Below are 12,921 nucleotides of genomic sequence, written 5' to 3'. Positions count from 1 at the left end.
AAGGGCATATGGAACAATAGACAACTTCTGGAACACACCCTAATGTTCCGAAAGTTAAAAAGTCTGGGTGTGATCCTGACAAGGATTTGGACAATTTCTGGTGAAACTTTGCAGTCTGATACAAGATGATTACTTCAGAAAATTTTGTTACCTTATCTGTAATGAACAAATAAAATATCATAATTCTAATCAGCAGTCTTAATTTTATGCATCCAGGGTCATTACAAGTTCCCATGCCCGGCTATAAAAAAGGGAACTGATACCTGTGGGGCTGAGTGGCCATACATGGAAGTGCGGAGGATTGCTTTACTGACTCAAGAAGAGCAGAACCACTTTGAAGAGAAAATGGCAGAACTAGCAGCAGCTAAGTACTGTGAATTCAATACAGTAAGTTGCCTACTTTATGAAATAAGCTCACAAGCTAAAATAAGCTATATTTATATGTACTGTACACTCACTGAGCACTTTATTAGAAACACGTGTACACCTATAATCTGGATGTCTACTGAGACTTACGGATGGTAACATGGATCCATGGACCCACGCTGGCTTGTGACAACAGCTCAGGCTGGTGGAAGTGGTGAAAATGTGTGGGGAATGTTTTATTGATACATTTTGGCCCCATTAATAGAAATCAATCATAGCTTGAAAGCCATGGCTTATTTATTTAATTAAATTGTATTGAAAATGTATTAGTGTAAAAGGATTAGTGTAAAAAAGATGGAGAAATGCTGGGTTCAAAAACTTCTCTGGGGAATTGTACGAGAATATGGGGATATGTCAAATAAATCGAGATGGAATAAAATAAAATTTACATTAGCTTGCAAGAAGGGGTGGACCACAAACTTCAATTATTTTATAATTTTGTTTCCAGAGCACAAATTTGCACTTATTTGTGTAATTATTTACACAATACTTGCATCTGATAATCTACCAGAACAAATTCATAGTACAGTTCACCAGTCATGCATATTCTGAGCTATTCTTACTAACCTAACTAGTTTTGCAGGAATTCCATATTAATTTGTGTTTCTGTTTTTGTTTAAGTGCCCTGGGTGCAGTTCATATGTTGAAAGGCAAGATTTGACCAACCTGTGTGTGCTTTGCACCATCTGTACCTCAGATACTGGTGAGAGGTATGAGTTCTGCTGGCAGTGTCTGAAGACGTGGAAAGGCCCAGCACCTCGCTCAGACAAGTGTGGCGACAGAAACTGCATTAACTTAAACCTTGAGAAGCTCTTAAAATGTGAGGATACAACCCTTCCTGAAGTTGAAGACATAGTATGTCCCTCACTGCGAGCTTGTCCAACATGTGGAAACCTGATAGAGCATGACAGATCAGGGTGTAAGAATATAATATGTAATCGCTGCCATATTGAATTCTGCTTTTCTTGTCTGAAGATAACTGAAGATTGTCTAGAAACAAGCTCACACTATGAACCTTGCTCAGATGGTGTAGCACCACGACAAACATCCATTCCAACCTGGAGAAAGTAGGTCACTGAAATCTTGCCACAAAATAAACACCAAAAAGCACAGTTATTGCATAGCTTAATTGTTTTTGAATAACTTAATAGATTAATACAAAATACAACTCAAATTTAATATGATTAAAGCTAAAGCACAACAGTCAACAGTCACAAAAAATCTATCTTCAAGATATTATTGAAAAGCATATTATGTTTGTATTTATTGTTATATGTATATTTCGTAACAACATCATTTTAATTTACAACATAATTTTAATTATGTTGTAAGATGGTTTAATCACGCTGAATATTACATGATATATTGAATAGATTCCTCATGGGGTATCCCAAATATGTGTAAATAAGAAAACTAACAAATATAATCATTAATTCAAATTGTATATAACCATAAATAACAGAAAGTAAACCCTACTACAATTTTATATTTTTTAAATTTTACATTCATTGATGTTTGAGGGAATTTGTTTATATACAGCGCTCTTTTAAGATACCACCACATCATCTCTAAGTAAGAAGGGTGTACTTATTTATTACCACTGTTTCTCAATGTTGTCTTATGTTTTGGATTGTGGTTTTGTAGAAGTTGGTGAATACCACACAACTGTTATTTAGACACTGGTAAATAAAAATAGAATTGAAGGAGGGTAAAGATTATGGATATGCTATGTAGTTCATGTAGACACATATATTCATATATAGTTATGCTGTCAAGTTTCTAATGAATAAAAAAAGATCAGTTTCCTTGCATGGTGTTCTTAGTGTCCATACAGAATCTTATTTCTCTGTTTTCAGAAACCATTTCCTTTTTTAAAATCATTCAATTCACTATGAATACATATTTTCTCTAATTTGTCTTTAGATTATGGAATTTTCAAGGTTTTGTTTTAACGGGTTTATTGCCATAGCAATCAAAATAACTTGCGACTTGTCAAAATAACTTGACTGGTCAGATTGGACAAAGACCAAATGAATTCAGGTATAACTTAAGGCCCTTTCAAACCACTCAAACTATATAAAGCATACATTGTGCAGACAAATTAACATTACATTATTGTTGGCCACTTCTTGTCATTCTCAAAAAAGTTAAGACCCATGCAACTATCTGAGTGAAACATGATTATATCAGCCAGCACTAGGCCTTTTGTCACTGTATTGACATACAGTGAAATTGTTGGCACACTTTTTACTGTTATCATCCTTCATTGTTAAACATCACCAGAGATATATGTGGAATTACCATCAATGAATGCTACTACACCCATTGTGGAATATGTGCAGTGAGAACATTTCCTTGTTGGATAAACAAGATGCATGTGTAATATCCTGGCCTGTGCATAAAGGTGAATGTACAATAAAATCTTGTCATCAGTAGATCAGAGAAGGTATTCAATGTCATCCTATCAGTAATAAAACAATTTCAATTAAGATTTAGTGTAGAGTGTTTCTCAATCTTTGTTCTTAAGTACAGCTACTTTGTACATTTTGGGGGTTTCCTTTCTATAACTCACCAAGTTCAACCAAGTTCAGTTTTGTAAATGTGCCAATGAGTTGAATAAATATGCTGGGTGGTAATATTCTCAGGTCATGATTGAGAAACAGACCTGCATACGGGATTATTAACATCTTTCAGGCATCCTGATGAACACAAATCATTTGTCTTTAGTGATATCATTTTGTCATTTTGTCTTGCAGTGTAGTGCATAGAAACCAAATGAGCACTACATACATACAGCACAGAGAAATTAAAGCAGATGAAATATTTATCAGGTAACATTAATTTGACAGTTTGTATTTTTGGTATCTTCTACAAATAATGTATTAGCCACAGAAATTCCAGATTCCAAAACATTGTAGTTATTGTTGAAACAGTTATTGTGTCTGTCAGAGATTTCCTTTTTTAATGTGGCCATGAACAGAATATACTGATGATTTTTTTTTTTTTACATTTACATTTATGACATTTGGCAGACGTATTTATCCAGAGCGATGTATAAAAGTGCTTTGAAGTCTCCATCAATGAATACATCAACACTGGTTCACTAGGTCACAGACATACAGTAATATAACATGATCCTAAAAGTCTTTTTTAAATACATAAACATGGAAAATAAGTGCTAGTTTATGTGTTTCAGGAAAAGTTAGGTCTTAACTCCTCATTTGAAGATAGCCAGTTACTCAGCTGTATGAACATCTAGGAGAAGTTCCACCACCTCGGTGCCAGAGCAGAAAAGAATCTTGATGTATACCTACCTCTTTACATTCATGAAATCTGAATGAAGACATTTGAAAAGATGTATTTAATGTATTACCTGGCAAAGAAATAACGTATCTATTTAGAATAAGCTAGTTGAATATTGAAATAAATCAATAAATAATTGCTAAAGATTTTATGTATCACGGTGCATATTATTGTTTAATGACATTGTTGAAATATATATATATATTTTTTTTATTAGAGCTCACTGATGAATGCCTGAAAGGTTAGTGGTTTGTCTAGATAATGTTGAAATAATAAAAAAAATATGTTTCTGTAGCTAAGAACAAATCCCATTAAACCCACATCTTATAAATTATACATATTTATCTTAAGTAACTAATTTTACATGGAGTCTTCACAGGCAGTTTGTAGCAAATTTTCACTGGAACATTCTTACATTTTTTATTAAAGGCTGATCAGGCTGCATATAAACCAGTTTACTCAGATATACTAAGAGACCTGTAGAATTCATCCGCATTACATTTAAACCATATATTTGACCAACATTTGACCAAATTACAAACATTTTTGTATTTTTATTACACTTCTTGTAATATCAGCTAGCTTACTGGTGCTTATTTTGCAAGGTGAAAATATTTTTTGATGACAACATCAAAAAAGTACAACATACCCACAATGGGAGGGGCATGTACACATTAAAACCACACTAAAACTTTGTAACTTTCAGTTTGGCTTTGCACACCATAATCATCTGTAATTTTCAGTTATAGTAAACACCAGGGGGGGCACGGTGGCTTAGTGGTTAGCACGTTCGCCTCACACCTCCAGGGTCAGGGTTCGATTCCCGCCTCCACCTTGTGTGTGTGGAGTTTGCATGTTCTCCCCGTGCCTCGGGGGTTTCCTCCGGATACTCCGGTTTCCTCCCCCGGTCCAAAGACATGCATGGTAGGTTGATTGGCATCTCTTGTCCGTAGTGTATGAGTGTGTATGAGTGTGTGTGTGTGTCCTGTGATGGGTTGGCACTCAGTCCAGGGTGTATCCTGCCTTGATGCCCGATGACGCCTGAGATAGGCACAGGCTCCCTGTGACCCGAGGTAGTTCGGATAAGCGGTAGAAGATGAGTGAGAGTGAGTAAACACCAGCTGACAAGTGAAATTTCCCTCAGTCAGGTGATATGAAATTCTGCCTTTTAATAAGTGTTGTTCTAAAACTGATTGAAGAACTGACCTGGATTGTGATGAACACATAAAGCAGATTAAAATTTGAATATAAATTTAATAATAAATATGAAATATTCTGTGGTACATTTAATTCAATATATAGCTAAAATAGCTAAAATTAAAGATAAGGATGTTTTCTTCAGTATACACTCAATCAGTTATAAAATTGTCATTCACTAAAACATTTACTAAAATGTTAGTTTTTTTTTATTTTGTTAGTTTTTTTTTTTCTGTGGCACTACTATCTACACCCAAAACTACCGCATAATCATGAACCCAATGTCTGCTAACATTAACAGAACAGGCAGGCAGAAAGAACATGTATTATGAGATACATAAAACATAAGATCATGTATTAAATATAAGTATGTGAATAAATAACATGTAAACTAAACAACTGGCCTTCTAAATTTTAAAACCAACAAGAAAAGTAAACCATACAAAACAAAATTTTTGCTTTTTTTATACTGCTACACAAAGCCAGAGTGCAAAAATTTACAGTTCACTTTTCACCTTCTGTAGTTAAAGTTGGCACAAAATAACCACAAATGTTAATTACCAAACCTGTGTGCAAAACTGTCTGTCATGAACTTTCTCTTTCAATTAGTAAAATTTTTACCATGACAATTTTGTATTTCTTTGGTCTGAATATTAAAAAATGGAATCTTCTGTCTTAAGAATTCAGTAAATAAACTATTTAGAGTCCTGTGATACTCATGACTTTATTATTATTATTATTATTATTATTATTATTATTATTATTATTATTATTATTATTATTATTATTATTATTTAAACAAATGTAAAAAGCCTAAGAGCAACTGCAGTGGTTTATGTTTTCCTCAAAACAGATCAGTCTTTGGACACCATATAGTCCACATTTAGATAACACAAATATTTATACAGGTTATTCAAATATATAAGATAAGATAAGATAAGATATACCTTTATTCGTACCCCAATGGGGAAATTTCTCTGTTACAGAGGCAAAGAGAAAGAAATGCACATATATAATGTTAGGTCCAAAGACATATATTTTGTCTTTTTCTTTTGTTGTTATTGTTTTGTCTCCTGCTCTCCTTTGGCTCCTCTTACTATGTGCTTGCAGGTCATCTGATTGCTCCCTCCCAGCTGCACCTGCTTACCAACCGGAGGGAAAGGAGTTTTAAAAGCAGAGCAGAACGCTCAGTCGAGGAGAAAACTTCTCCAAGAGCATGATCCGTGTCCTGCCCAGGTCGGTATATTTGGTGCTGATTGCTCGCTTTGTTATTTTGTGTAACCTTGGGAACTGTAGGGAGGTGAGTGCCATTTTATTTTGTAAATCCTTGTTTTCTCCTGTTTTGTGTTAGTTAGGGAGTGAGTTCAAATAATCTGTTATTTCTTTTATTTTTGTGTTCTAGTTTATCAAGATTTCAACTCCCCGGGCAGTGAACTTTTCGTTTGTTATTTTGGCATTGCCCCCTCCTGAAGTTTTGTTCCCCTCCTAAGTTGAACTCTCCTTATTTACACCTTGTTATACTCTGATGTTTAAATAAACATCTAAGATTGATACAGAACTTTGCTGCTGTGGTGCAGGGTCTGGGTTATGCTCTTTCCTCTTTTTAATGTGTTATGTCCTAAAACCCCTAGATGCACAAGATACACGCAGGATGTAACAATAAAAAGAATAGAGACATAAAATAATATACAGTATCTACACAATGTATAAATACAAAAAAGGAAAAAGAGACCACGAGTAAGTAGTTACACTAACTGACATATTGCACACAGGTGATATTGAACGTTTTTCAAAATTTCTGTTATTGCATGTGTTGTTTAAAATACTTTGTTATTTTTATTATTTCAGTTAAACAGTAATTCAGTGTACAATTATGGTGACTGGTTCACTGGGAGCAGCTTTGATTGTAAAGTCTGCGTATAGCAGCAGGGAGAAAAGACCGTCTTTATCGCTCCTTCTGACAGGTTGTAACAGTCTGTCATTGAAGGAGCTGCTCAGAGATGAAAGAGTTTCATACAGGGGGTGAGAGTCGTTCTCCAGCAATGATGATAGTTTTGCCACCATCCTCCTTTCTCCCACCTCCTGTACAGTGTCCAGAGGAATCCCCAGCACTGAGCTGGCCTTCCTGATCAGTTTGTCCAGTCTCTTCCTTTCTGCAGTAGAGATGCTGCTGCACCACCACACCATAGAATATGACTGAAGCCACCACAGAGTCAAAAAAGGTCTTCAGTAGCTCTCCCTGCACTTCAAAAGACCTTAGTCTCCTCAGCAGAAAGAGTCTGCTCTGCTATTTCTTATAGATTGCCTCAGTATTGTCTGTCCAGTCCAGTTTGCTGTTCAGATGAACACCCAGGTTTTTGTAAGAGTCCATTCTCACAATGTCCATTCCCTGATTGTTCACTGGTGGTAATGAAATTTGTTTGTGCCTACGGAAATCCACAACCAGTTCTTTGGATTTCCCCGCATTTAACTGGAGGCAACTCCGTTGGCACCAGTCCACAAAGTTCTGGATCAGTTCTCTGTACTCCCTGTCATCATCTGTGATCAGACTGACGATGGCAGAGTCATCAGAGAACTTCTGCAGGTGACCGGTTGCTGAGCTGAACATGAAGTCTGCAGTGTACTGTATATGGTGGAGAGTAACGGGGCCAGAACTGATCCCTGCGAAACGGTTCAAATATTCATATCTGTTAAAGTAAACCACATCTGCGGGAATGGGCCAGGCACTGTCCAGTCTTGTACAAATTATTGTTTAACTTTGTAAGACTTTTCTTAACTTTTTTCCTTCTTACTATACTATTGTAATGGGGTAAAAGGTGTAGGACTACAAATTGGGTGGACTACAAATCCCAGGAGTCAAGACAGTATAAAAGGAAGTCAAACTTGGCGACTTCCTCTTTGTGTACCATGTGCTAAGAAAAGCTGTTTGGTGTTTTTCAAGGCTGTGTAATAGCAGATGAAAAGACCAATCAATTAATGAACAGTATCGCAGCCTAGAACTGAATTGTAAAGTGTCCTCATGGGAGCTGTGTTGAGTGGTGCCTCTGAGAATTAAACAGATATATATTTAAGAGTACAGATGATGCATGATTGGCGTTTACCTTTATTGAAAGCATTGATGGCTTAATGGTTATTTGTATTCTTGTTTGTTTCATTTATCTTGGACCAACTAATGACCGTGGGGTTTCCTTTACCTTATATATGTGGGGGGAAACAACTTGTTGTGGTTTGAGGTTATGATTTTCTTTTGCTGTGGAGTGTGGATTGAATGGTTCTTTTTGATTTGTAATTTGAGTGTGCACTTATTTGCAGAGCAGCAACTACTGTTAGAGAGGATTGGGAACCCTGTTGTCTGTAATGGTTACAAGATTGTTCTTTTTCTTTGTTTGTTTGTCTGATCTTTTAGCCATTTTGGATTCTTCGTGATGCTACTAGTAAATGTTGTAAAATAAACCTTGTCATATTTGCAAAGAAGTGTGTGTGTGCCCTGCGATGGGTTGGCACTCCGTCCAGGGTGTATCCTGCCTTGATGCCCGATGATGCCTGAGATAGGCACAGGCTCCCCGTGACCCGAGGTAGTTCGGATAAGCGGTAGAAGATGAATGAATGAATGAATGAATGAATGAATGAATGAATGAATATTTGCAAAGAAACACACTGTAGTGGTTACACTTAATTTTAAGGTTTCTCCTCATCCCCTGGTGGGATGATGGGGTTTATACTCTCTTGACTCCTGGGATTTGTAGTCCACCCAATTTGTAGTCCTACACCTTCTACCCCATTACACTCTTATGCTCTTAAACCCTTCCATTTACAAGGACAGGAGATGCCTGTGATACAAAAGCTTGGGTCATTTCAAATTGTTGCAAATTTGTCACAAAGCATATTTTGTTAAGAAATAAAAAAAATTAATCTAGTGAGAATTTCAAATTTAGACTGTGTATTTAAATGTTGTTGCATGTTCCCTAGATATTTTTGATAAACTATGATTTGTAGAAAGGAAAAGACAAAGTTCAGGGATGTGTGATACACACAAAGTATGTATACAATTGTGTTTTTTTTTTTTTCCTCTGGAATCTGTATATTAAGTTCAATGATTATTTTTTTATGCAGTGTGCAATTTAAAAATGTATATTGGTTTATATAGAGTAAAAAAAGGGACCCTTATTTTGATATTCTGGCCCGGGAGTGGCGAACGGACTGGTGAACTGCGCATGCTCCTTCATACCAACAGAGTAGCTGTGAAAGAGCAGTTGTGTAAATTTTTACAGTAATCTGTCTGACGGGTCTCCGGAGGCCTGCAGCAGAAATTATTTCGAGGGAAATAATTATAGTAAATGTTTATTCCAAAAACCACATATTACAAAGATGGCATATTTGTACTACATATTTGTAAAAAAATAATGTGAAAGAAATAATGATTTTCCTGGTGATTTTTAAAGGTGAAATAAAAAAGGTTACTATAAGTGCCTTTGAAAATGTATTTCACTTTTACAAAATAAAACTCCTCCCTACTGCTTTGTCACCAGTGTGAAAAGCATATGTTGTAATGCTTACTGGGAAAACGAAAGTTAGTCTGTCAAGCAGGCAACAGAACATTAGTAACTGATCTGACAACGATGGAGCAAGAAAAACGACCCCCGCTGAATTTTGTTAATCGAAGGGATGACATTAGTAAGTAGACTACTATGTTATTACATGTTATTACTTCTTATTTACTGTGGATCATTATTATGGAATAGCTGGGTTAAGAGTTATCGCTTCAAGCTTATAACTTATTTGGAATCCCTTGTTACACTAATTCAGTTAGAATATGTGAATGCACATTTAATCTGCATTATTTGGGATGTCGCTATATACACAGTTTAGTGTGTGTGTGTGTGTGTGTGTGTGTGTGTGTGTGTGTCTTTTTATTTGTACCATCTTCATTTGCCTTTCTCAGCACTTGATGATGATCCCAACATAATGAGAATAGAGATGTCCTGTGGGCATGCCGTCTCATCACAATCTCTTACGGCCTATTGCCGCAGTCTACTTGATCAGGTGAGCTATTAAATCAGCAATTTCTTGGAAAACAATCAAACCTGGTACAGCCTATTCACATTTCATGGCCAGAGGTTTGTGAATTTGTCCGAGTTTTGTGCATTCAGGGCCAGTATGTGTTCCTGTGTCCAGCTCTGATGGAGGGAACAACTAAATGTGGAGCTGAATGGAAGTACATGGAAGTGCGAAGGATTGCTGTACTGAATCAAGAGGAGCAGAGTCACTTTGAGGAGACTATGGCTCAACTGGCAGCAGCTAAGTACTGTGAATACAACCAAGTAAGTATCTTGCCAAAGGAGGTTTAGTAAAATACATCAATATGAATTTAATTAAAAAATATGAACAGTGGTCGCCTACTGGTCAGTGCTCAGAAAGTCATCAGTTTGAATCCCAGTTCAAATTTGCTGGGCCCTTTAGCAATAAGCCTTAAATTTTAGTATTAGCTTGGTAGATGAGTGGAGATTTGCAAGTAGTCAGATTAAACTGAAGTTGTATGTTAAAAAAATCATATTAGCTTTTTCTAGTTCACTTGATCAAATATCTGTTTTCATCGGCCTTTTTCAATCTAACTAATTAAAGATGTATGTCATGCTAATTTGTGCTAATTATAATTTTTTTTTAAGTGCCCTGGTTGCAAATCATATGTTGAGAGACAGGATTTGGAGAACCTCTGTGTACTCTGCACCATCTGTACAGCTGATGGCGATAAGAGGTTTGAGTTCTGCTGGCAGTGTCTGAAGACCTGGAAAGGGCGAGCACCTCGCTCAGACAAGTGTGAAAACAGTGGCTGTGTTAATGATAAAATTGAGAAGCTGTTAAAATGTGAGGAAATAATCCTTCCTGAGGTTCGAAACCTAAAATGTCCCTTAATGCGAGCTTGTCCTACATGTGGAAACTTGGTTGAACACGACACAACAGGATGTAAGAATATAATATGCAATCGCTGCAATGTTGAATTCTGCTTTTCTTGTTTAAAGCTCACTACTGAATGTCTAAAAACAAGCTCATACTTTGAACCTTGCTCAAATGGTGTAGCTCCTCGGCAAACATCCATTCCAACCTGGAGTAAGTAGATACCTAAAATCTTGGTACAATAAAAAGCACAAAGTGCTTCTTTCTTTCTTTTTAGCCTTCTTAATATTTATATTGGCTTAGCATAACAGATTTAATATTATATAATACTATAAAATACATTATAAATTCAACATGATTAGAAGCACAGATGTCCTGACAATTGTCAAAAAATATATATTATATTGTACTGAAAATTGTGTTTGCCTTTATTATAATTATTATTATTTTAAAGCATATTAGCAAATGTTAGATGGAGTTTTTATTTTAACTTTGATTTACTTCTGATCATATATAAAGCATATGAAGCAACCTGTAAAACTATATATAATAAAGATACTTTAAAAAAAATAATTTGAGTGCTTTTCTTATATGTAACTAACATTTGCCTTAAGGTAGTTGACAATAATATAAAATTTTGCTCAAGAATAAATATATATTACTGATTTTTTTAGCTATTGTTGACAAAAAAAAGAATGTTTCTGTAGTTGGAAACATTCTTATAAATCTTATGAATGAAAAACTGAACTGTGACACATTTTACCAGTCATAGACTTTTATTAAAGTCCATCCAGCTGATCAGGCTACATATAGACCAGTTTATCTTAAACCATACAGATTATATTTAAGATAATCTGTTACGATATTTAATAAATATTCTTAAATATATTTAAGATAATCTGTTAAGATTATATTTAAGATAATATTTATATTTTAGATTGTTATATTTAAACCATACAGATATTCTACACAAATTAGCATTATTGTTATTAGTTTACATTTTTTGTTATATCAACTAGCTCACTTGCTAATCCTTGGTGTAAAATGGATTGCCAAAAAACACATGCTATATTTTCTAAACTTGAAATGTGACACATTTTCTCGCAGGTGCTGCTCCTTATTATGTAAAGTAAAAAAAGCTTTTTTAGATAACATAAATACAACATGCCCACAATGAGAAGGGTATCTAAGCATTTACCACATTATGATGTACCTTATTCTAATCTGGGAGGAATGTGGCTACAGTATGAGCAAAAGATTATTTATATGCCAGCAGCTGATGGGCCTTTTCTTATGCTATGACTATGCTATTAAATTAACATGTCATGAAATTGCACTCATGGTACATCATAGTTGGTACACTGCCAAAACAGCCTTTGTAACTTTCAGTTTTGCTTTGCCACACCCTTTACAGGAATCATCTGTAATGATCAGTTACAGTAAACATCAGTTAACAGTTAAATTCTCTGTCACACACAAAGTTTCACATATATGACCATGAGTGAAGATCTGACCTGCACCATGATGGACACAGGATGGTCTTGGTTAAAATTTACCTTTACTCATAATTAGTGTCACATAAATATACTAACAAATAAGTTATCTTAGGACTTTGCTAAATGTAAGAAATTAGTATATTATTAGTATATTATTATTAGTATATTATTTAGTATACAGTTTGTATTGTAAACTGACTTTTCTTTTTAGTCTTTTCATCTCGGTGCAGTATTCATTTAAATATATTCAAAATGGATAAAGTGACCCACAGCAGGGAAAAAGGGGGACTGATCAGTCTTATACAAATCATAATTTGTATAATTTGCTCTACTCATTTTGGTAAGAAATAATAAAATATTGTTACAATTCTAATCTGGTAGGAAGTTCTGTCAGATGTAAGTTTTTAATTGTTTACAGGTCTAAAATGTCCCTCAGTTTCCTACTTAAAGCTCATTGTCAATGTTAAAAAAAAGAAACCTTTTATTAGAGCATTTAGAATCCTATAAACCTTTCATATTAAGTATCTTGTGAATGAAAACATTATAAAATTAAGTGGCGTGCACAGAAATACCAGTCTTAGCATTGCTACAGTATATCACACAG

At 35.0% G+C, this 12,921-nt stretch overlaps 2 protein-coding genes across 3 annotated transcripts in view; both read left to right on the top strand.

The window, feature by feature from the left end:
• The window catches only part of LOC132848680 (probable E3 ubiquitin-protein ligase RNF144A-A), a 6,249-nt gene extending 4,012 nt beyond the window's left edge, over window positions 1-2,237 (top strand). For both annotated transcript variants that reach the window (XM_060874611.1, XM_060874609.1), the window contains exons 4-5: window positions 217-387; window positions 1,048-2,237. In XM_060874611.1, coding sequence (XP_060730594.1) covers window positions 217-387; window positions 1,048-1,497 — 621 coding nt within the window. In that variant the 3' untranslated portion in view covers window positions 1,498-2,237. The remainder of the gene's footprint in view (window positions 1-216; window positions 388-1,047) is intronic.
• A 5,532-nt stretch (window positions 2,238-7,769) lies between these two features.
• LOC132848673 (probable E3 ubiquitin-protein ligase RNF144A-A) lies at window positions 7,770-11,366 on the top strand. Its single transcript, XM_060874600.1, has 4 exons — window positions 7,770-9,600; window positions 9,869-9,969; window positions 10,077-10,247; window positions 10,593-11,366. The coding sequence occupies exons 1-4, from the start codon at window positions 9,546-9,548 to the stop codon at window positions 11,040-11,042; spliced, it is 777 nt and encodes a 258-aa protein (XP_060730583.1). The 5' UTR covers window positions 7,770-9,545; the 3' UTR covers window positions 11,043-11,366.
• Window positions 11,367-12,921: the final 1,555 nt, after the last annotated feature.

Source organism: Tachysurus vachellii, chromosome 7 (genome assembly GCF_030014155.1).
Source record: "Tachysurus vachellii isolate PV-2020 chromosome 7, HZAU_Pvac_v1, whole genome shotgun sequence".
Taxonomy (NCBI): domain Eukaryota; kingdom Metazoa; phylum Chordata; class Actinopteri; order Siluriformes; family Bagridae; genus Tachysurus; species Tachysurus vachellii.
The sequence above is the reverse complement of the archived record's forward strand: the minus strand, read 5'-3'. Positions and strand labels throughout refer to the sequence as shown.

What these genes read in the sequence shown, in the direction of transcription:
- LOC132848673 (XM_060874600.1), top strand. Translation starts at nt 9,546, where the DNA reads ATGGAGCAAGAAAAACGACCCCCGCTGAATTTTGTTAATCGAAGGGAT. An exon ending in GCCGCAGTCTACTTGATCAG is followed by an intron (nt 9,970 to 10,076) that starts GTGAGCTATTAA and finishes TTGTGCATTCAG; the next exon opens with GGCCAGTATGTGTTCCTGTG. An exon ending in AGTACTGTGAATACAACCAA is followed by an intron (nt 10,248 to 10,592) that starts GTAAGTATCTTG and finishes TTTTTTTTTAAG; the next exon opens with TGCCCTGGTTGCAAATCATA.